This window comes from Sinohyriopsis cumingii, chromosome 13, assembly GCF_028554795.1.
Source record: "Sinohyriopsis cumingii isolate HCF-2022 chromosome 13, ASM2855479v2, whole genome shotgun sequence".
NCBI lineage: Eukaryota > Metazoa > Mollusca > Bivalvia > Unionida > Unionidae > Sinohyriopsis > Sinohyriopsis cumingii.
In genome coordinates this window covers 37252817-37275809 of record NC_142973.1, presented here as the reverse complement: position 1 = coordinate 37275809, position 22993 = coordinate 37252817, and the positions used below count along the sequence as shown (strand labels likewise).

The following is a 22993-nucleotide window of genomic DNA, read 5'->3' as shown; positions in this document are numbered from 1 at the left end:
TCTGCCATAATCATGTGTTATTAACAAAGATCATTTTCAGAGGAACAATATATGAAAATTCTGAAAGTTTCCTGGTTGAAACTTTTTATCTAATTCAAGTTATTTGGTGTTGAATTTTTAAACTTGAGCTTGATTTCTTTCATCATTACAATCCAAGGTCAAAACCTGGCTATACTTCTTTCTCATCTGTGGCTGCCTGAGATAAGATTTCCTTGTTTCTAATGAATCTACTTGATCAACCACTCAATGAGAGCACAAGTACAATTTTCCTGACAAGTTGACCCAACATGACCTTCTGTACTGTCTGAATAAGCCAATCAAAAATTCTCTTCCAAAATCAATCACTTATTGATTAATTCAACAGGCACATTGATTGATGCATAACATCTTGTTTACTGTGTTGCTGATGATATATTTTTATTTATCATATTCAAGAGAGAGGAAAAGATCTTGTTGCCGGCAGCCACAAATGAAACTTAAAAACGACCATAGTTGATTTTCACCCATGGTTTGCAATGATGGTGTTTAATGTTTAAAAAGCAGCAGAATAAGTTGCCTGATTGAAATACTGCAAAGATCATGGCAGTGAAAAATATTTGATTCAACACCTAATATCAGATAACATGTATTTGAAGGAAGCATTATCAAGGATACATCAGGATGTTAAAATCATGTACCAACCCCATTATATACATTTATTTAATTCTGAAACTTCCTGACACTGTTGGGACCTAAACTTTTGCTTGTTTTAAGGCAATAGCCAGTGAACAGGGTCTGTTTAGTATTACAAGAAATACTGTATGCAAACTTACAGATCCTTCAGGTTGCTGTCTGTAAGGACAGCCCACTTGGTGACCTGGTATGGCTGCCATTTGATGACCTGGTATGTGCCATCCATTATTGTGCTACTGGAGTCTGGGTCATACCCAGAGTAGTCATCATCACAGTCAGTCAGGTAGTTTGTATAACTGTTAGCTAGCAACAAAAAATGGAAATCAGTAAATACCTACATTTAAATATCAATAATTTTCATATGTTAATTCAATTCTTAATGTTTGCAGCATAACACATTCCTAAATTCTTTGTGGGATTCAGCCATCAATTACCAGATTGCCCTTTATTTATTTGTCAGCTTGATACTTTCACAGCCTGAATATCTCTTTAAATTTCAGATTTGTACCATTTATAAGTGAAATATATAATAAAAAACAAAATCATTGTCCTTATGAGCACATATATGAGGGTTACAAGGAACATCACCCTCAGGCTAAATTCAACATATAGGTCAACAGCTTAAACATTAATAAAGTACATGAATGTCATTCAATTTACAAATTACATAGAATACTGGTTTAAATACCACATGCAGCCAGTTCAGTACATTTATACAGTATTACCTCCTTATAACACCATTCATGTGAAAAACAGTATATCACCTGATGGCAAAATCACCTTACAATGAAGTACATATTACACATGAATTTATTACCAATTATTGAAATGAATCCATCACCATATTCACCTTAGAAAAGGAACCATTGGTATAATGAAGGGTCTTATGGGGGAGTGGCATACTATAGAAAAAGAAGAGTCCCTTGTTGGGATGGACACTTAACTGTGTGAAAAGAATTTGCAGGAATTTCTTCATTTTAACTGCTGAGTGTTGATACCATCTCTGATATTATTAACTGATACAATTTTCAAATTAGCCACTCTGGCAGCCATATTGAATAAAATGCAGCAACATTTTTCCTTCTGAACAAACAAGACACAATTAAAAGACTTTGGTGAAAACCCCATGTTGATATGACCATCCATTCAGGAAAATTTTTAAACATGTTCATTGTAGATGCCATACTGAGGTCAGAGCTGTACCATTTTCATGCAGGACTAACTCGATATCATAATTAGTCTTCTGGTCAATATGACATTCTATTTAGAAGCAATAGCAAAAACAATATTTTCAAGATGGCTGCCATGGTTGCCATACTGGGTGTCAAACTGGCACCATTTTTGTTTAGTACTAACTAGACAACATAAGAAGTCTTCTGGTGAAAACTTAACATTTATATGACTTTCTATCAAGTTGCAGAGCAGTAACATTATCAAGATGGTCACTGTGGTGATCAGTAAAATTTTTATTTAAGACCAACTAGACATTATAAGAGGTCTTCAAGTGAAAACCTCTTGCTGATATGACTTTCCATTCAGGAGAAGCAGCAATAACAAGATTTTCAAGATGGCTTCCAAAGTGGCATACTGAACGTCAGATTAACACCATTTTCATTTAGGACCAACCAGACATCATATGAAGCTTTAATAAACCTCAATGTTAAACTGACCACATGATTAGCAATACCATGATTTTCAAAATGGCTGCTGCGGTGGCCATATTGGACATCTGAGTAACACCATCTTCATTTAGGATAACTAGACATTGTGTGTAATCTTTGATGGCAATTTTCCAAGTCGTTGGATGGGGTGTGGGGGCAGAGTAAGCAATAAAAAAATGTGCTACCAGATGGATAGAAAGCAGACAGATGATGGATGAAGGAACAACAGTCTGTCCCATAAGCTCTTCTGGCATATAACCTGTAGCGCTACAAATTCTGAGACCTAACATAATTAAATATCGGCATTCTCACGAACATATGTATAGAAAAGCAAGCTGTTAGTGCAAATGATATTTCAGTAAAAATTTTAATAAATTTTATACATACTGTCACAGTCGGACATCTGAATTATCTGACCTATCACCAGAGTAGAGATAATTCATTAGCATTACACATATAAAATGAGAGTATGTTATGCCGTCACATACTCCATGTGAAATAATGTAAATTATTTTAGTGTATACTGAAAATTCATGAAAAAGTTTTGAAAAATATTAAGTTATGATAATTCAAATGGGTACATGATATAAAGTGGAAGTTGGGTACGTGATGGACATTAGGCCTCAATGTTCAAAATTCTAGTGCACATATATATATATCTTGATTATGCCTCAGACCTTTGCCAGTGATAGCACTGTTCAGCAGTCCATAGGTATTGGTATGTATTAGGGGTTGACTAACATAAGGTAAGCTAAAGATATATAAATTCTGCCAGCCTATATAATTTATTGTATATATAATAATACAATTTTCATACACATAAAACTTTTGCTAATATAATGAAATAATGAAATTTGCCAAAACTTTATTCATAGTAACAGCAGCATAGTTAAACAAAATACACACTGTAAACAAGCAAAATACACATGATTTAATGCCTAGAATGTACTGTATTCAATGAATTAGTCAGCAAAATACACTCTGTAAACAAGTAAACTTGAATCATTTAATGCATAGAATGTACTGTATTCAATCAATTAGCCAACTTCTAATAGTGCTTAAAATGCAGTAAAATCTCTCATGACAGTAAATCTCAGAAAATTTAAATTTCCTTAAGACAAAATAATTTTCTGGCCAGGAGGAGTCCCCATCGGTCAATAAATTTTCTCTGTAAACCAAAAACAGCTCAACACCGACAGTATTCAACTGGGTTGTAAGTGTTTTTCTGCTTGCAATGTTTCACTGTATTACAATTAATAATGCTGTAAAATTCTCTAATATATTACATCTGCAGCACCAAAATTTGCCAAGTTTCTCACATGGAATTAATGAGTGAAAATGTGTTTGTGAGATATAAAGAACATCTTTTTTTTGAAGAATCAAATTGACTATTGATTTCTCTTTAAGTACTGAATTTTTACACTGACTATTCCACCTACACAGCCAATATTACCCTAATTCTCATATGATTAGTCAAGGCTTGATGATAATTTAGCTCATGCCCCCATTTTATGTACAATATTTTGAGAATTTTTTTTCATTTTGCTCTGATATGCCAATCCCCTACATTTCGTCATTATAATTCATCCCAGCCTGGGCTTATAATGGGAGATATGTTTTATACCCCTGCCATAGCTAGTATATGTGTCATAATTACAAGTCAGGCCAGCATCGGCATATCACAGGACATGTTATACCACTGCCTTAATATATGTGTTATGTTTACAAATCAAGCAAAACTGGGCTTAACATGGGACATGTGCATTATACCAGTGACATCTATGGCACATGTTACATTTACAAGTCAGGCTAGCCTGGGTTTATCATGGAGATGTACAGTATGCCACTGACATATATAGTATATTTGTTATTTAGTGCTTACCTGTGGGTTCCTGTTTAATGTTGGACAGCATACTGCTGTTCCTACCATTGAAGATTGCCCCTGTTACAGTGTTGGTTGGGGAGTCTGAGTATTTCCTCTTCTTGTGTTGGGGATTAACCATCCCTGAGCTGAAAGAATTAAGTATGTGAATATAGTCTAGTTTCATTGTTCCAACTTCAATTTATCTGACAAACACTTTAATGCTTTTCACTGTTATCAATTGAATATAAAGTTTTGTGGATTTTCATGGTTGCTACTAAACACAAAGACCACCTGAACAATTTTAACTTCTGATGGCAACAAATCAGTCGACCCAAGCCATTAAAAATGTAATTATCAACAAAAAATATTTAAAAAAATATAAAACCCAAGAAATTGATATGCATAAAAATAATGTCATAGTATGACCCTATGAATAACATTAATTTATCAATGGCCTCATTTCTTTTGATAAGTGAGGAAAAAAGCATAGACAATGAGTAAGTGTGCTTGATTATGAATTTAAGGTCAAATATTGGGGGTTTTAACTGTATAAAAAAATGTATATTTTTACATAAGTAAGGGTCCAAGTAATCCAAAATCACTTAAAATGTGTTGGTTGCTGTGCAAATTTCTTTGCTGCTGTGACTGTGTCCATCATGGACCAGATATATTAGTCATCCTGGATTTCCACAACACTGCAGTAGTGGATGGATTAAGTTATACTGCCCTACTGGAAACCTGCATCAATATAATTATGTAATAGTGGACACACATCACATTGTGTGGAACTTAAGTGTTGGCTAAGCTACAGTTGTCAGTGCAGAATGTTCTTTTTAATTTGAACACAATAACATTTAACATTCAAAGACTCATCCACTAAAATGCAGTGACATACATCTATTGCACAAGAAAAGAATCCCATGAGAATATTTAGGTATTTCACAAAATATTAAAACAATGTTTAATGATACAGTGATTTTAATGACTATGATGGACACATTAGGATTATGCTTTTTAAACAAACAAAAAGAAAGAACACAGTGTATTAGCAGGTTCATGCAAGAAAAATGTGCCGAAGCAATGTGTATGGACTATTTATTCACTTATCATAATAAAGAATTTCAAAAATGTGCTGATTCTTTTGTTCATTTCCCTAGCCGCTTAACATGTTCCCACACAATGAAATAAACCAAATTCTATATGAGATACAATCTGAGGTCCATCCTCTGTATAATTCTTCCACACCAAATATACATATAACTGTGACACATTTTTTCAGGAACTGAACAGCAAGACAGACACATGTTTGTCTTTACAATAGACCAACTGTTTTAGGTGACTTTACTAAGCATGCATATTACTGAAATCTTTTTTATTAATAATACCTTGTTTGCCAAGGCTATAAAATCCATCTCTTATTGCTCTGGTTTTAAACATGTATCTCAGGTAGAACTTATTTGTTAAAGAAGGCTTTGGAAATAATAATATGAACATTAAAGGGAAACTGTAGCAAATTAATATGCAGTACAAGAAGCACTTTTATTAAATATTTATTGAGAAAGAGCATCAAAGTTACTGCCCAATACAGAACAGTATGCAAATTTCTACATGGGTATAAATTACAAACAAGTACAGGTACACACAGTCAGTAAAAAAGGATGTAGGTTGCAGCTAAGTAATTTTTCTGATGTACATTCCGTCATGGACAAGGGATGATGTCCATGAAATTTAAAACCTGGTACATGTACTTTTTCTGCACATAGATAAATACCACTGGCAATATTACTGTATAGTCTTGTGCATGTATGAAACTGACACCAGCCTTGGTCAGGTTTATGGTGTCTGAGTTTCTCCTATTTGTTTGCTTAATGGATCAACTCATGGGGCAAATACTATCAGTACCATAAAACCCACTACAGCTGCAATACAACCTCTGAGAGTGTTCCATTAGATGGAGTGGATGTCCAACAGGCTTAGTGAACATCCACAAGACATAGTACACAAACAACTTCACCATTGTAGAAACAATCCTGGAGTGTTTTTTTTCAGCTGGTGGTACACTCAATGCTTGGGTGTTTTCATGTGCTGATGCAATGAATCCAAGTTCGCTTTTGAGTTGGTAGTTGTACATTTGGGTGGTTCCAATGGCTGATTTTAATTTGACCCATAACAAGATTATATTTCATTGCATACGAGGGTCTGATAACATTGTTTTGAAGCAAATATTCATCAACCAGTGAGACAACAATCACTATCAACACGCAGGAATTGTTTATGAAATCTTGGAGGACATGCACTTGGATTGGGTTTAACTCTCAAGAGCGATCTCAGACATACCAAATCTAACAAGACCCTCACAGTAAGGTAGTCGATTTTCTTCTGTATCTTGGACCAGTTTTCAGTAAAGGTACAACAAGATATCAAGTACTACGATTATCAAGTTTGAAATTAAGCATTTAAAAGTCTAAAAGTGTCATTTTAAAATGATGCAGCAATGGTGATCATGTTCAACTCAAAAGTTTTTAAAGTTTACTTGAACCTTACTTACCTCCAGTACAGTTTCAAAGGCTCCTTGAGATCTCTCATTTTTAAAAATAATAATAATCTGACATCAGCCATGGCAATGGCAACCATTTTTCCTGCCGTGTGACAGGGACATGCACTCATTTCAACATATAATGTCCACTAAATGTAATTGTTGCCCTTCCTGCTGTTTCCACAAAAATTAGACTTTTCTATTTTATTCTTCTGCACTATTAAAACATATCATGAGTTTTTTGGTCCCATTGTCAAGAGTTTTTTGGTCTGATTCATCCTGACCTGTCACTTGTTGGAAAAAACAAAATACAAGCAACAGCCTGATCATGCAGACATTATGCATCACAAAATATTGCATTTTAAAGTGTCTGAGGTACTCTGGTAAAATAAGTCTGGTTCCCTGATCAACTCCACTGAATCTTTTATGAAACCAAGATCTGAATCAAACACAGACAGTTCAATATCCTGATTTAACTGCCAAAAAATTATATTTCTGCAATTTGTCCTTTTATTCCATAAGTCCATATTTTAAAGGTAATTTCCTTAAGACTTACAGCAAAATCACAAGGGTTGGCAGATCTTTGATTTCAAGAATGGATCGCACATCTTTCACTAGTCATAGTTGTACTAAACAATGAAGCAGACATAATCAGATTAAAACCAGCAAATGCGATTTGACAAATGACTGTCACATTTACTCAGAAAATGAATTCAAAGCCAGCACCATTGCAACCACTCTGATTTACTGCTATCTGTATGTGCCTGGAGAGTTAGAAGGTGGGCAATATTGCGTTACTGTATTTATGAATTTAGAACGGACTGATGCTCCAAGACAATCAACATGTTACCATCTGGGGTCTATTAATGAACAAGCAGCAATTCTTCCAGCTGAGCATTTGCATGACAGGAATCGCAAGTCGTTCCAGCAAATACAAAACAAGATTATTTTAACATGTTAACATGTCAATGCACTAGTGCATTACAATAACATGCGTCAGTGGTAATTGGGTTCACAACAGCATGATGGCCAAACATGGCTAGTGGTGATTCTGTTGGGGAGTACCTATCACTTGGTATCAAGCAGGGACAAACCCACTTTACTGCATCTGCAAAGACAGTATCATATTAGCTGTGTGTGCGAATTCATGTCAGTCTTGAAAATATTCCATGTACATGTTGTGTTTTATATTCTTTTGCACAATAACCTGTAAAAAAACATTTTGCTTTTTCAATGTTCTTAGAGCCACCAACAATCGAGTACATTTTAGGTCACAGTCCCCCATACTCTTTGACCGGTTTACCCAAGCAGCCATCTCTGAATTTACCAACAACTTTTTTTTTGGTGTTCGTAAACAACAGATGTTCTTTCAGATAATAACTGGTATCAAATTTAATTACTAAATTTGGTTCAACCATGTCCACATCAGCATTGAGTCAGTGTTGGTGTACAACATCTTGACCTGATCCTAGTAAAATGGTTTGATCTTGACATAGTAAAACTTGTACATTAGCCGCTTCAACAAGTCCAACATGGACAAAACAACACAGATTCATTTTGTCAGCCTGAGTTTCGATTTTTTAATGTGAATAGCAATAAGTTCACCATCCAAGATCTTCTAACACTCAAACGCTGGGTCAGCGATGAGCCTTTGATATTGTTCTTGTTCACATATAAAGGTTGACTTGAATTTGTTTGCACAGATTCCCCATGGTTTTTCTCAAATTAATTTGTGACCTTTGTTTTCAGATCAATATTCATCTGGATATATGGTGCCATCCAAAAGTGCTGGCAAAATTCAAGCACTTGATAGATCTTTGTTACACACATACCCAATTGCAGATACAGCTGGAGGATTCGCAGATGTCATACATCATTATGTTTTTTCCTAAGAGTTGGTACTAGCTTGGTGCATTCCGTGTATTTGCATCCAGATTCATCAACAATCATGCACTGATATGGGAGCAACCATGCACCAGGCACTGACAATGTTTCTGAATTGCCAGCAGATAATCATTGTGTACATCATCTAGATCAACTTCAAAGAAGTATCCAAGGTCACTGTTTTATACTGTGATTATGCACATGTTTCTGCATGTCAAAGCGTGTGGGATAAATCCACTGAAACCCACCAACCAGCAATGGTTGCAACATTGCCAATCAATAAAGGTTATCTGTATCTAGATACATGATGTAACCATTAGAGGCAGCAGGTCAAACCCATTTATATTTGCATTATTGAGATCATATCTGTGACTTGCAACAGATATCCTGCCATGAAGTGATTTCTCAATAAACAGATTCTAGTCAATACTGGTGACCAATTCCAATTCGATTTAGGTTTTTGACAATTCATCCCTAGCCACTCTCAGTGATGAGTAGTAATGTGCAGGACTGGCAGTGTCATGAAATCTCTCAAACACATCAGTGAACAACAAGACATCAGAGAGCAACAACACATCTGTGCACTGATACAGACCATGATAATGACCCTCACTTTTGCATTCAAATGTTGACCAAACTTTAGTTTGTGTGCTTGTAATCTTTTTCTTAGATATCTTCATGATACATTGACTTATAAAATGCTTCAATTAGTAGCAACTGAGTTTCAGCAAACTTGTCTCAGTCGCTCATGTACTTGTATGGATACATACCATTTCTCATTAATTGGTCTGTATTTGTTGGACAATAGCTACAAGTAATTGCAAAGTTCTCTGCCATTAGATTGCATATTAACTTGTCCAAGGATAAATTCAGAAACTGTAAAGAATCAATGAATTATAATTGACCCAGCCAAATCACCATGTATTTTTCCATATTGTTGGGGATCATCCTTGTTGGTGAGTTTGATGACATGGCTAATGCTTCCATTATTAACTGACCATCAAACCCTGACAAATTATGAAGTGCTACAGGGATTTTTGTTTTGTTTTAGTAAATTCTCTACTGCAGATTGCATGCGTTGTGAGCAGTTTCTCTATACGCAAAAGTGACATGACACTATAGTGATCACAGACTTTAGCACTTCAAATGGAAGGGCTCTGCCTTTCAGTGAAAGCAAAAGCTACTTTACAGATCCAGCAATGAGTTGCAGTGGAAAGCTCACAAATGTTATCACCAGTCATAATAATGGCTGTGGATGAATAGAGATGTTGTCAAATCCAGTTTTCTGTAACTTCAATCGATTTAAGAAAAACCTCAAATGAATCCTGGCTACAACATTGGTGCTTCAAGCAGTTTGCCCATCACATCTAACTACTATATAACAAAGCCTGCATGTGACTTGTTCAGTGACTTGTTTGGTTGTTTTTTAACATGTCTCCATCTTTTACTTCATTGTTGAGACATTCAAAGTCTGCACAGATGATATAAGGGACTTTCATGTTTCATTGCACTGCAGTGAATTTGAGAATGCTTTTACTTTGTTCTGGCATTATTGTCTGCTGCAGTTTTTCACTGAGTGACCACTGTAAAAGTCATGGTAATTATATAGTTGTTGGGTGTTAAATACATGCAAGCAATGTCAGCAAAGATATTGTCAAAGAATTGTGTAAAATCCTTTTATTTATTAGATGCATGTACTTGGGTTTCGTTTTTTGTGTAAAACGATACCCGAGGTTGATTTATGTATGTTCTACAAAGATTTAGAAATAGTGAGTTCGGTTCATCATATGCCGCAGGTGTGACTTGCTTTCAATTTGTAGAACCAAATACTTCCAGCACACAGACAATGTATTGTGGCATTGTCTGTGTATAAATACCTCACTGTTGGTCAAAATCTTGACGTTATGGAATGTCTTGTCAGTGAGTGGTCTAAGGACTTGCACATCTTCAGCTGTAGAGGTATGTGTTTCTTGTGTACAACTTTATAACTATTGTACTACCACATTTATTTTTGTAATTTTCTATGTAGCTTCAACTTACACAGGATCATGCAAATATTTTTTATTCATGTTTGTGACTTAGCAAGAGATTTATTTTAGCAATATATGAAGTTGCATTTTGAAGAAACATTTAGTACCATAGGATTCTTGTCAGGCATAGTTAGGTTCACTTCTGAACTTTTGTATTGTTTTGTAATTATTGTGCCAATAATGTAATCTATATAGCTTACCCTATATAACGTCATTACATTTTATCGTATATGCCTATATCATGCACAGTACACAGGGTTAGATGTACTTTCAGCTGACCAGAGTGATCGGAGTCGCAACTGTATAGCTGACTAGAGTGATTAGAGTGATTGGAACCGGCGTGGTACCAGCTGCAGAGCCAACCATAGAAGCTGACCATAGCAGCTGTGAAGCTGAACCATAGCAGCTGTAGAGCTGAGTAAACAGTGTTGTCGGTTGAGTAGCAGGTGATTGGGCATTGCTGACCAACATTGGTGGGCACTGATTGCTTGATTGACCAACCTGGAACACTGACTACTTGATAGACCAGTGTGACTGGTAGCCATGTGTGCTGGTGACGGAGTGTGTAAGTCCATAAGTGTAATCTTTTAGCCGTTGGCTAATCTTTGGGGTTTGTAATACCCAGTCTGTTTTGGGGACTTATCATAAAGATATTTTGTGCATCTGTCCCTTTGTTTTCATCATTTTCACTATCTGAGTGAATACATTTTTACAATACGAGTAAAATACCAGTTTTACTATTAGAGTAAAACACATCATTTTTTCATTGTGAAATCACTGTGAATCATTCACCCATTGTCCTTGTACTGTGTACGGTCATTTATTTGCATTTTCATTATTTAGTTTATGCAGATTATGTTAATTGATCAATATTTGGATATTATATGCACATATTAATCATGATTCTTTTCTCATTCAAGTCATTCGTCATTAAACATTTTATTTGTATCACCATCAAAAGTGTTCTGTTGTAAATCTGAAATCTCACCCAGTTATCTTGTTCCAGATATTTCTTACCTTTGTACTTGCTGTGTCTTAGCAACCGAGCTTTATGTAATGCAATACCGACTCTGAATTTTTCATTTCACTCAGCAACAACAAATCAATCTGGATTCATCCAAGCTGTTCATGTGGGGATAGTGCAAGCAGATAAAAGCATTTATCCCAAGTGAACACATTAACTATGATACCTGGGTTAAATGTTTCAAATTTGTTTAACGTGGCCTTAGTAACCTGCACAAGAAATTCGATATCACTAAAAGTTTAGTTCACACATCTGCTGCCTGTATTTTATAGGCAGGTCTTAATATTTATTAGCCAGATATTATGCTGATAAAATTGCCCATCCAAACATCTGTTGTCATAATTCTTTGCATTTATCAATGACCTTTGCAGAACCCACATTTGTGTTGGTAGGTACCTGGACCCACAAAATGACTGATATGGTGAGATATGTACTTTGATTTTGGCACATCAGTCAGAGTCCATCCCAAACCTGCATTGGTGTATTTCTCCAATATCTCTCTAATTTTTTCAATGCCTTTGTTAGTTTCATCATCTACAGCAATGGTGTCGCTAAGGTTCTGGATTGTACGAGCACCACTGTGAACCAATGGTGTAATAGTTATAGACCATTTTGCAACTTTATGGTACCTCAAAATTTTTAAATTTTAAATCAGGCTTTTTCAAATAAAAATACTTGTTCTTTTAGGTATTGACATAATTTGTTGCCAACATAGACATAAATTCATCTGCAAACACAGATGAATTAAATTCCAAATTATTATCAGCCCAAAGTAACTCAAATGACCCCCCACTGAATATTATGCTAACTCAAGTACGACCAGACTTTGTACATTTGTATGCAATATCAAATGTCTTGTGTACTGGTAAATGTCCTCAACAATGTTTGATTTTAGTAATAACTTCTGACAACTGTTTTGCTGTTCCTCTTCTGCTTGTCTGTGATCAAATTCATATATCCACTGATGACTGGTGAGTTCAAATTCCATTCCTATATTGATAGCAGACAATATTTGTTTAATTGACTTGCTCTTGTATATCCTCACCATTACAGCTAGAACACTTGCTAAAATCATCACATGATTCAGACATTGTTTCAGATGCTTCAGACATAGTGGGTGATTTAGTCAGCATCAGAGACTTCATTGTTGCTTGCACAATACAGGTATTCTGCTCATTAGCCTGGTCCAGTTTATTCCATTCCATTTCTATGGTTACTCTCAAGTTAATCATTTTATCTATGTGTTGCAAATATGTCTCTGAAAACGCATCTTACATCTTTCACAAATCTGCATGAAGCATTCAAACAATAAAGCGATTTAAGTCTTTCTGCCACATGCTTTATATCCCAGTCATCTGGTAGTTTAATGCAATTTCTAGGGACCTCAATAAACTCGTTCAAAATATTTTGAGAGTCAATCATATATATTTTGCCATTATATACCACTGTAATTCTTTAATATTAAGGAGATTTTTCCATCCAAGCTCGCTTTTTTTACTAACTTCTTTTAAATTTTGGCATGCGACTAACTGTATGCTGTTCATGCGATGTGTACAGTTCATATCAGTTTCAGATATGAATAAAAGATCATGTGCCATGTCTCCATTACTGACACTGACTTTACAGCATCAAACTGACTTTCACTGTTCACATTTCACCAGCCAGACTCATCTAAGTCTCCTACTTATTAAAGAAAAAATTTCTTTAAAACTTGGATTCAAACCAGCAATGTTGTGTTTGATAGCTCAATACTTTAGCTTTCACAGCCATTGTTCTGTGCTGAGAAAGTAAATGAAAACCATGTATTTGGCATGAACTCATTCAGCTCTGGAGTTTTTGTCATTTTCGCCTAAAATGCAAGTAGGAAACACATCTTGGGGGCTATTTCTGAATACATCCTAATACATTGACTTCCAACAGATTTTCCATTAGCCTGATGCCTAGTTGTATTAGAAACATTGTATTCCATTGGTTATTTTGCTCGCGCATGAGCAGAAGGGTAAAAGCTGGTGTTCTGTTGGTTTTTTTTTGCTTAATGGACCCATCATTTTCATATCGAGACAACTATTTATTCCAAATGCCCACCTTATCCTACTTTTTGCAAAGGTTCACCTGTCTGTGTTCAGTTTAGACCAGTCTGATTAGATCTGAGGCCAAAATGCCTAAATTCGGACACTAAATCAGATTCCGACCACGGGCAGATTTTGGGTGAGAAAAAATCGGGTCCAAAAAATTAGGTCTTTCCCTCTATATTTAGTAGTGCAACTAGAACGTACAGATTATTTGGTATCATTGTAGAGCTATATCTGTCTGCTTTTTTTGTAATACCACCCACTATGGTGTATCTTAAATGACCTTGATGCTGCAGAGCTCAGAAGTAGGGTACAGCCTCATCATGCCTACAGGCAGGATTGGGGCTGAATGAGTGAACAACATTTTTGGAAAACATGGAAGTAACCACTCTCCCTAGTCAGCTAATATCGAAAAATATACCATTACTATTTAGGCATATCCACAACCTCAGGTAATGGTAAGCATAGTTAGTATTTCTAGGTGAACCAGATATTTCCAGTGCATTCACTATACATATTTGTCATTTTTTATATTAGCAAAGCTGTTCTAACTCAGTGCAAATTAAATAACCTATCTCTCTCTGAATTTAACGCACACAAGATCAACTGTTTAGATAAAATCTGCATTGGTTGTAACTGGATGAAGTGATCACACAGATCAATAGAGCACTGGCTGCCTCATAACTGCCTGCTACTGAGCTATAATGATACTGTACCAGCTTCAAGAATGTATTATGTGGCTTGCTTCCCAAGTCATAAGGTTATATACGGGCTGTGGTGACTAGTCAGAACCCAAAAGGGCAAAACAAGGCACTACAATGTGGCACACATCTTATAACAATTTTTCACATGATTCACAAGGAAAACTTTAACAAGCCATGTGTTAACAGATGGATGGAAGCCAGATATACCAGATGCCAAACAACAAAAAACATATCTTGTACAAGCTCAACTAGCAAGCTCAACTAGTCTTAGAGTTGGCAGACCAAGTCCAAGTTTCATTGAAATTCTCAAATAAAGATTTTACATTAAATTACTTATAATATTTCACAGAATAACAATATTTTTGTCACAGGTAGATACTGTTCAGAGTATGTAGAATCACTTTAAAGTTTTAAAATTTAACACATGGAAACCTTTTTATTTCTTGGCAGAAAAAAAACAGTTAAAAAATTCCTTAAATTTGAGGAAATCACAATTCCTCAGAAATAAGACAAATTTCCTTATGGAAAACTAAAGATTTTACAATTCATTTTTAAACTCTAATGACTGTTGAATATTCCATGAAAAATCATTCTTAGCAATCAAGCAATAAGATAATAAAAAATCTCAATTTAAGGAATAAATTTGAAGACACTTAGTTCAACAAGGGTCTGATAATAAACATTATATTAATTTATACTGACACTAAGATGGTTAAACCTACTCCTGCATATTAAGGTAAAGAAAACAAGGAATAACTTAGAACAGGTTGATACCTACCTGAGATTAGTGGGTGAGAGTATTTGCTGGTTGAGCGGGACTGATGAAGCATAGGAGGATGGCTGTGGAGGCTGAGGCTGAGGTTGTGAGGTTGGGGGTAAGTGGTTCAGGGTGGGAGGCTCATGATACCCTGGCATTGTGACTGTTGTCTTCGGTGGTGGCTGTGGTCCCAGGCCTGGGGGACGATGATGTGGGGAGTACATTGCTGTATGGAATGAGTTTTGTGTCGATGTTATGTTGTATTTATTGTTATCTGAAATTTAAAAATATTAATTGTTAAATAACTATCATTAGTAAATGAGTACCACTTGGGAGTTACAAATACTTTGATATCTGAATCAAACAAAATATCCTTCTAAAGATAATGCTGAAAGATGCCAAGACCCCCCCCCAAAAAAAACAAAGAGCCCATCAAAGGGACTAATGCACTACTAATTTAAAGAGTTTCCAGGATTCAAGAAAAGACCATTTCTTCTTTTTAACTGTTAAGTGCTAAAAGCATCTCTGTTTCACTTCTGCAATAATAATTTTTTTCTTCAAATTATCTGCCTTTGGTACGCATACAGTAGAGTAATCAAATTGGTACCATTTCATTTGGGACACTGTGAGCATCATAAGAAGTCCTTGGATGAAAAGTCATTGCTATAATCATTGTGGGCATAATAAGAAGTCTTTTGATGAAAAGTCATTGCTATAATGAATGTGGGCATCATAAGAAGTCTTTTGATGAAAAGTCATTGCTATAATGATTGTGGGCATCATAATAAGTCCTTTGATGAAAAGTCATTGCTATAATGATTGTCCATTCAGGTAGAATAGTGACAAAAAGATTTTTAAAACAGTCATGGAAGCTACAACTGATGGATGATTGTCACCATTTTCTTTAGGACCAACTGAGAAAAAAATTATTTTAAGATATCAGGTAATAAAATATACTTTAATTCTGTAGCAAAAACGGTCTCTAAATAACTATACAAAATGTCAACCATCCTAATAAAAGACTGCATGTACACTGCAATACAAACTAAAGTGTTTCTCATGTCACTACTCTCTGGGGTGGCACAATAACTGTTTGCATTTGACAATTCACAAAGTCATTTAATTCTGAGTACCTAGTGACAATGATCAAATATTTGCTTTCATAAAACCTGTCAATATATCTGTCCTCATTTGTTAAACAGTCATCAATTTAAAAGAATTAGGTTTCCTTTCTGACTCAAACATTGGAACATTTTCTGCAACTGAAAATTCAAAAGTAAAGATCGTTTACAAGTGAAGGCTTGTGTGATCTTCTTGTGACTTGTGTTAGATTTTAAAATCAGTCATGTGATCATTAAGTATTTTTTCAATACAATATATATATATATATATATATATATATATATATATATATATATATATATATATATAAAAGCTGGCAAAACATAATAATTTATGTGATTATTAAGTATTCTTTCAATACAATATATATATATATATATATATATATATATATATATATATATATATACATACATACATACATACATATATATATAAAGCTGGCAAAACATAATAATTTTATTATGAAAAAAAAAATAACAAGAGTACCACAAATGGCACATGATATGCCCATCTTGTGACCTTTTCCCTACTTATGACCTTGGACCTTGGACCTTTGTGCAAGGGATTTGACTACTGTAATAAGGTGTGGACCTGGGTAAAATTTCAGCAAAATATATTAAGGGGTTCAATTAAGGGGTTCAAAAGTGACAACTTGGAAAAAGGAAATAGGTGTCTGACTTACATGATCCCTTGTTGTGACAGGTTGAAGGAGAGGGGTATGACTGAATGCCTTTGACACTGTGAAGTCAAGATATATAACGAACTAAAAGCTATATACAGTATGAAACTAAAGTTTCACTAGAAAGAGTATTCTCTTGCAGACTCAGGATTTAGAATAGGCTTGATGTACCATCCTACAAGTTATAACATGTGGCTAGTGGAGGCAGCCATTTTGCCCTGGGATGCATACCATGATGCTGTTCCAGTTGAGAAGGTTGTGGACATTTCAAAAGAAGCAGCTTCATTTTATATACCAATAGAATAACTTTACTTTGCATTTGAAAGATTTTACCATTCTATGGTTTAATTTTTATTTTGTGTTTTGTTCAGGATATCTAAACTTACTTGGCACTGTATTTGTTCCATTACACCATTTACATATATGCATATATATTTTCATTAAAAATCTATCTTCCAATGTTGGACAGTTATATGCATACATTGCTAGATGTCACTTATTTATATTTTATGTTGCCATTACCCTGACCATGAAGTTTTTCACATCATAATTTGTTGTTTCATTTTTGTTCTTGCTTCAAGAAATAGGTACAACCTAAGAAATGTCCAGACAATTCACACTTAGCTTGCAAAATGATTGGTCCACAGCATACACAATCACCAATAAATAATAATCAACTGAGGGTAGTTGACATGCCAATTAGCACACAATGACATGATTGAGTAACTAACAACAGGTTTTTCACATCTCATTTCATTAGTAGTGTTCAGGCACCAATTTTGTCCTTTAAGCACAGGCTTATGTTAACCTGGAAGTCATATTACCTCGGTTCACTGATTTTAATCAAGCCAAGAGTAGAACATTTACTTCTATGACAGATATACAATACAAACTACTGGTAGTCTACTTAATACAATTTCCTCTTTGCTGACAATTATTAATATATAATATCATGATGATAGCAAATTACTGTATGTAGGTCATTCAAAATCTTGATTGTTTATTCAAAAGTTAAGCTTACTGGATCATTTTGATGGGTTATTGCAATGTTTAATGGCACATTAACACTGAAAGTTTTTACTGTACTGAAATAATCATGTCAAGTGATTTAAATAAAGACATGCCACATTAGCCAGCATGGCTTGGTCTTGCAGGATCTGACCCATACCCTTCTGGTCATGATTTAATTAGGCAAGTGAAACACCAAGCCGCCATGGCTCCTCAATTTTGATGGGAATGGGTTGCATCTGATGCAGTGAAACAACCACTGTCTATGGCGCTTGTACTGAAATCTACATTGTGCTAAAAATAGACCATGACATCACTGTGCCCAACTGCTGCATATTGTTTTCGGACAAAGCACAGAGACACTTAGTAACACGTGACATATAGGCAAAATTAAGTTGCTTTTATTTGCACTTCCCTCATTATGTAATGTTTTGATATATTCAACTATAATATGTGTACAGTAATAATTTTGTATATTTTATTTTTTAGTCATCCTTTTGCATTGTTTTCAAATCAACGTTGAGTAAAACTCTTGTATGTATACATCAAAGGAATATATGTGTGTGTGTGTGTCCCAAATGAATGTGTTGAAACCAAGAATTATGATTTATATCTACTTTGTTTCCTTTTCAGCAAGTTTGTGTGTGTAAAATGTGTATCATTTTAAGGGTAGCTATCATCATTAGGGTCAGCAGTTTTTGTTTTGCTGTTTCCATCAATACATACAATTATACTTCCCAACAAAATGTACATATCTTTTAATAAAGGAAATTTATCATCCACATAGTATAGATAAAATCAACCAGTGCTGGTTTTTTCAACACCATAAATCTAATGAACATAATGCATTCTTAAATGTTCTAAACTGTCATTCAAAATTATGATTTGTTTCTAAAACAGACATTGAAATAAACAAAAAATTTCTCTCCTCTTTTCTTAATGTTGTTACTGATTAACACCTCAGAATCATTAGTAAAATCACTAATGCATAATACGACTACCACATCCCACCCCCGAAAACAAAAAAACAAACAAACAAACATTGATTTGTTGTTGTTGTTGTTGTTGTTGTTGTAGGGTTTAATGCTATTTTTCAGCACATGATAGGCTATACATGGTGGCCAGTATTATTGGTGGAGGAAAAACCCGGGAAAACCCCAGAAAGAACCACCAACCCAAGAAAAACTACTGGCAAGCTTTCTCACATACCCACATTAGCCAAATCCGAGACTCAAACCCACACAGACAGAGGTGAGATGGCAGTGATCTGTAATGGACAGCGTTTTAGGTCACTTCGCCACTTGGGGCCCCAACAAACATTAATACATTGTTTTTAAATTTATGGAATAAATATGCATCATTTCAAAATTTTAGATGCATAATTTCGCATTAACTAAGCAGTGTGTAAGTTTATGCACTAAACAAAATACAAGACATAGTCACTTTCCTACATATATCCCTCTTTATTTATATGTCAAAACATGAATCACATCTAAGAATACTTTATCAACATTATTTATTTTTATTTTATTTTGTGGGGTAGCTCTCTTGGAATTTTCATCTAAAAATATTCAGGGTATATCTATCGGTGATGAAATGCAAGCAATTTGTATATTATACTGTTCTAGAAAGATTCGTCAAATCTGATCATATGATTTATACAGTCTGCAGGCTTAAGCAGCACTGTAACTAAATATTGGAATGCACATCTATATTCAGTTGAACAAATTTAACGCCTGGCACACGGTTTTCAGTATGAACAATAATAAGAAAAATAACACAGAAAAGAACATTGAATGCCATTACGCCTGTTCGCCTTGTCCAAATGGCTATTTTTAGAAACTGATATCACTGCATGTGACATTTCACAGAGGTAAAACGTACAAGCACCATTTCAGCAAATTCCATTTTACAGTAATGAGCAGTGATAAAGACCAAAGTTTGTTTAAATGAATGCGAACTAGAAATGTGTACATAAGTATGAACACCCTATCATCTCCTCGTTGCATTCCCCTGCAGTTAGTAGTACATGAGAAAATGAGCCAGACATACATATGTACAGATGAATTTTAGTAACAATGAAAAAATAGTTACATGAGAATATGTAGATTATGAATTTGATGACTGCAGTAAAAAATGAAAGCAAATTCAAAGTTCAAACTATTTTAAAAGCCACCAGATGAGGTTAATGAAATCAAAGCATAGAGTCTGTATTTAAAGTATGTTCAAACTGAAACAATTAGCAATTTTGCAGCATTTACTAGACTGTTCAATAATGGAATTTCTGCAAAACTTTGGAAAAAAACAAGACAACAAAGGGCCTTCATGCTGACCCAATGATCACAGCCTTAGTTTTAAACAAGTCCATGACCCCAAGGTCAAAAGGTTAAGAAAGCATGTTGCAGAATAAATTGTCTTAGTTTCATAATGATTTAAGGAAAATTAATAATCTTTAACCTAAACCTTAATGCAAATTTTCTATGACACTGATCTTAAAACCATGATAAATGATGCAAGCAAGAAAGCATGTCACAGGATGAATTACCTTAACTTTATTAAATGATTCATGCTAATTATAATGAGAATCCATCAAAATGTTTAGGAAATGTACATGACTAACAAACTTGAACCAAACGCTTACCAAACTACTGATGCTGTTGTTGCTAAAGCCATAAAATGACACTTTCTTCCCACTAACATGAGCCTGGCAAACCCCACCATCCCATGATACACATGAGCCTATGACACAATAGATTTTTGTTCACAAAAGAATGCAATACTGTTGAGAAAATCTAATTTTTACACATTATATGTCATGGTTTCTTGATGTTAAACAGTATCATTGGCCTGTCACTAATTAGTTAATTTCCTAAACATTTATTTGCAGCACTGTGAATTCAATTGTATTTTTGGAGTTTTGCAAAAAATTACATATTTGTCAGTAAATTCTTACATTAATATAACTGGTTTTGCAGATATGATCCTCGCAGAAATTTTCCAGAAGAAAACAAATACATTCCAGAAATAAAATAGCAAATAGAAGTAGATTTATTATAATAACTCTCTTGAAAATGAGAAAAATATTTTTTATATTTAATTTTTCATGTAATTTACACTTTTTTAGAAACTAATATCCTAAATATACATGTATGCCATTTATAAAGTTAATCAATCAAACAATAATTTATTAGCAGTCTACTTCTTGTTTTCCTGGAGTTCCCAAACCAGGAAAGTAAAGGAATCTTACTGGATATGCCACCTTAGAACATTGAAACCAAGCGGTTTAAACCAAGAAGACAAGAAAAAGACAACCATGCACAAATAAAATTATCTTTTGCAGCCGACACATTTTCTTTTAAATAATTCTCTGAATTTGCTTAATAGCCTATGACTACTATAACAATGAAATATCCGGGATATACTCTGCCCTTACATAAATAACAGATGTTGTAATGGCTCATCAATTTCTAGGTCAATGCAAATATTTTCCAGTATCAGCAACAAGCTGAAATAAACTAGTTGAAACATAAAGTTAAACGGGTTAATTCCTGTAGAAACAGCCATGTAAAGTTTCGCAAACATAACCGTTTTTCTGTTTTATTTCTTTGTCTTGTCTATGTTTTGTATTTACCATTGAAAAAGACTCATTAAAGAGTCAAAAGCACTCGAGCTAGTTAGATAGCTTTTGTTTTCCTACAAAATGGGAGGGGGAGATGCCCCTGGGGTAAGTGTCAATTTGTACCTGTTATATATCTCCCTGAACACACACACGCACGCACGCATGCACGCACACACACACCTCCTCCATGGATAGCCTAATCACATTATGTTTGGTCTTGTATTGTGCTTTATGGTAGGCAACACAAGAATGTTATTTAACGCCAATGTGATTGGAGTAAATTGCCTTGACTAAGGTCACACAACAGTAGCTGATTTGATGGTAGCATTCAAACTCATACCCTTGTTATTATGACTTTTTGTAGACTATGTATGGGTGTATACATCATGTATGAATAAATGTATAGGGTAGAAAAGCATGTCAACATTATAAAAGGTATAAAGTACTGAATATAAGTTTAGTTCCAAAATAATCAATGAAAACAATTGCAAAAACAATGACACTGGGGATTAAAAATACTTTTTCATATAATAATAATACTGAAACCAATTTAAAAAATATCAGCACTCAATGAGATTGTTTGTCCTCTATATTTTTTAAAAAATATTTAATAACGAAGCTCCAAGATTATTAAAAATGTTTCATATCATTATGATGTCATATAAGAGCAATGTCGAGTCTTACTGTCTACCTTTCTTCCTAATAAATTAAGATGATACATTTGTAAAAATTGTCACTAAAATACATGATGTAACAGAAAACTATCTACATGCTGTTCACAGGCTTGACTTTTATTATACACTGATCCTAATTCCTGCAAAAATGCTACTGTCCTAATAATAAAATATACTAAACCAATAATGGACTGTACAGTATGTAACTTGTAATTCTGATATTTTTCATACGTTGCAGTTTATAAAACATTTATCTTTTTTCAGACAAGGACACATTTAAGTTAGTTTATAAGAAAAAAAAAAATGAAAACTATAAATAAACATAGCAAAATAGAAATGGCTAAACCCACACCCATTCACCCAAACTTTGCAAAATAAAATTTACTTTTGGTTCTTGTAAGGACAAACATGATATATAAAAAGCGCTGAGCTATTTTCAAAAATCCAATTAATCATATTCAGCTTATTTGTTGTAAATTAATGGTAGACTTTTAATTTCAAACATGATTATTTATTTAGAATGTAGTAAATTATCTTGCAAAAGATGAAAAACTAGAACCTGTTGCAAACTACATGTGGTCAAATTTAATTCAGTTCCAATCCAAGTTAAGAACTTAAAGTTGCCCTTAATAACATCTCAGGTTTAGCAATTAATGGTAGCACCAATGACTTTCAATAGTTCCT

The 22993-nt window shown here is 34.3% G+C and overlaps 1 protein-coding gene across 7 annotated transcripts in view; it reads right to left on the bottom strand.

Moving 5' to 3' along the window:
- LOC149785220 (uncharacterized) overlaps positions 1-22993 on the bottom strand; it is a 187261-nt gene that overhangs the window by 53816 nt on the left and 110452 nt on the right. For 4 of the 7 annotated variants that reach the window (XM_089979034.1, XM_089979035.1, XM_089979037.1 and 1 more), the window contains 4 exons: positions 15226-15478; positions 4216-4343; positions 2721-2750; positions 813-975 (listed from right to left, as the gene is read on the bottom strand). In XM_089979034.1, coding sequence (XP_089835160.1) covers positions 813-975; positions 2721-2750; positions 4216-4343; positions 15226-15478 — 574 coding nt within the window. The remainder of the gene's footprint in view (positions 1-812; positions 976-2720; positions 2751-4215; positions 4344-15225; positions 15479-22993) is intronic. The other 3 variants (XM_089979039.1, XM_089979036.1, XM_089979041.1) reach the window with 3 other exon arrangements.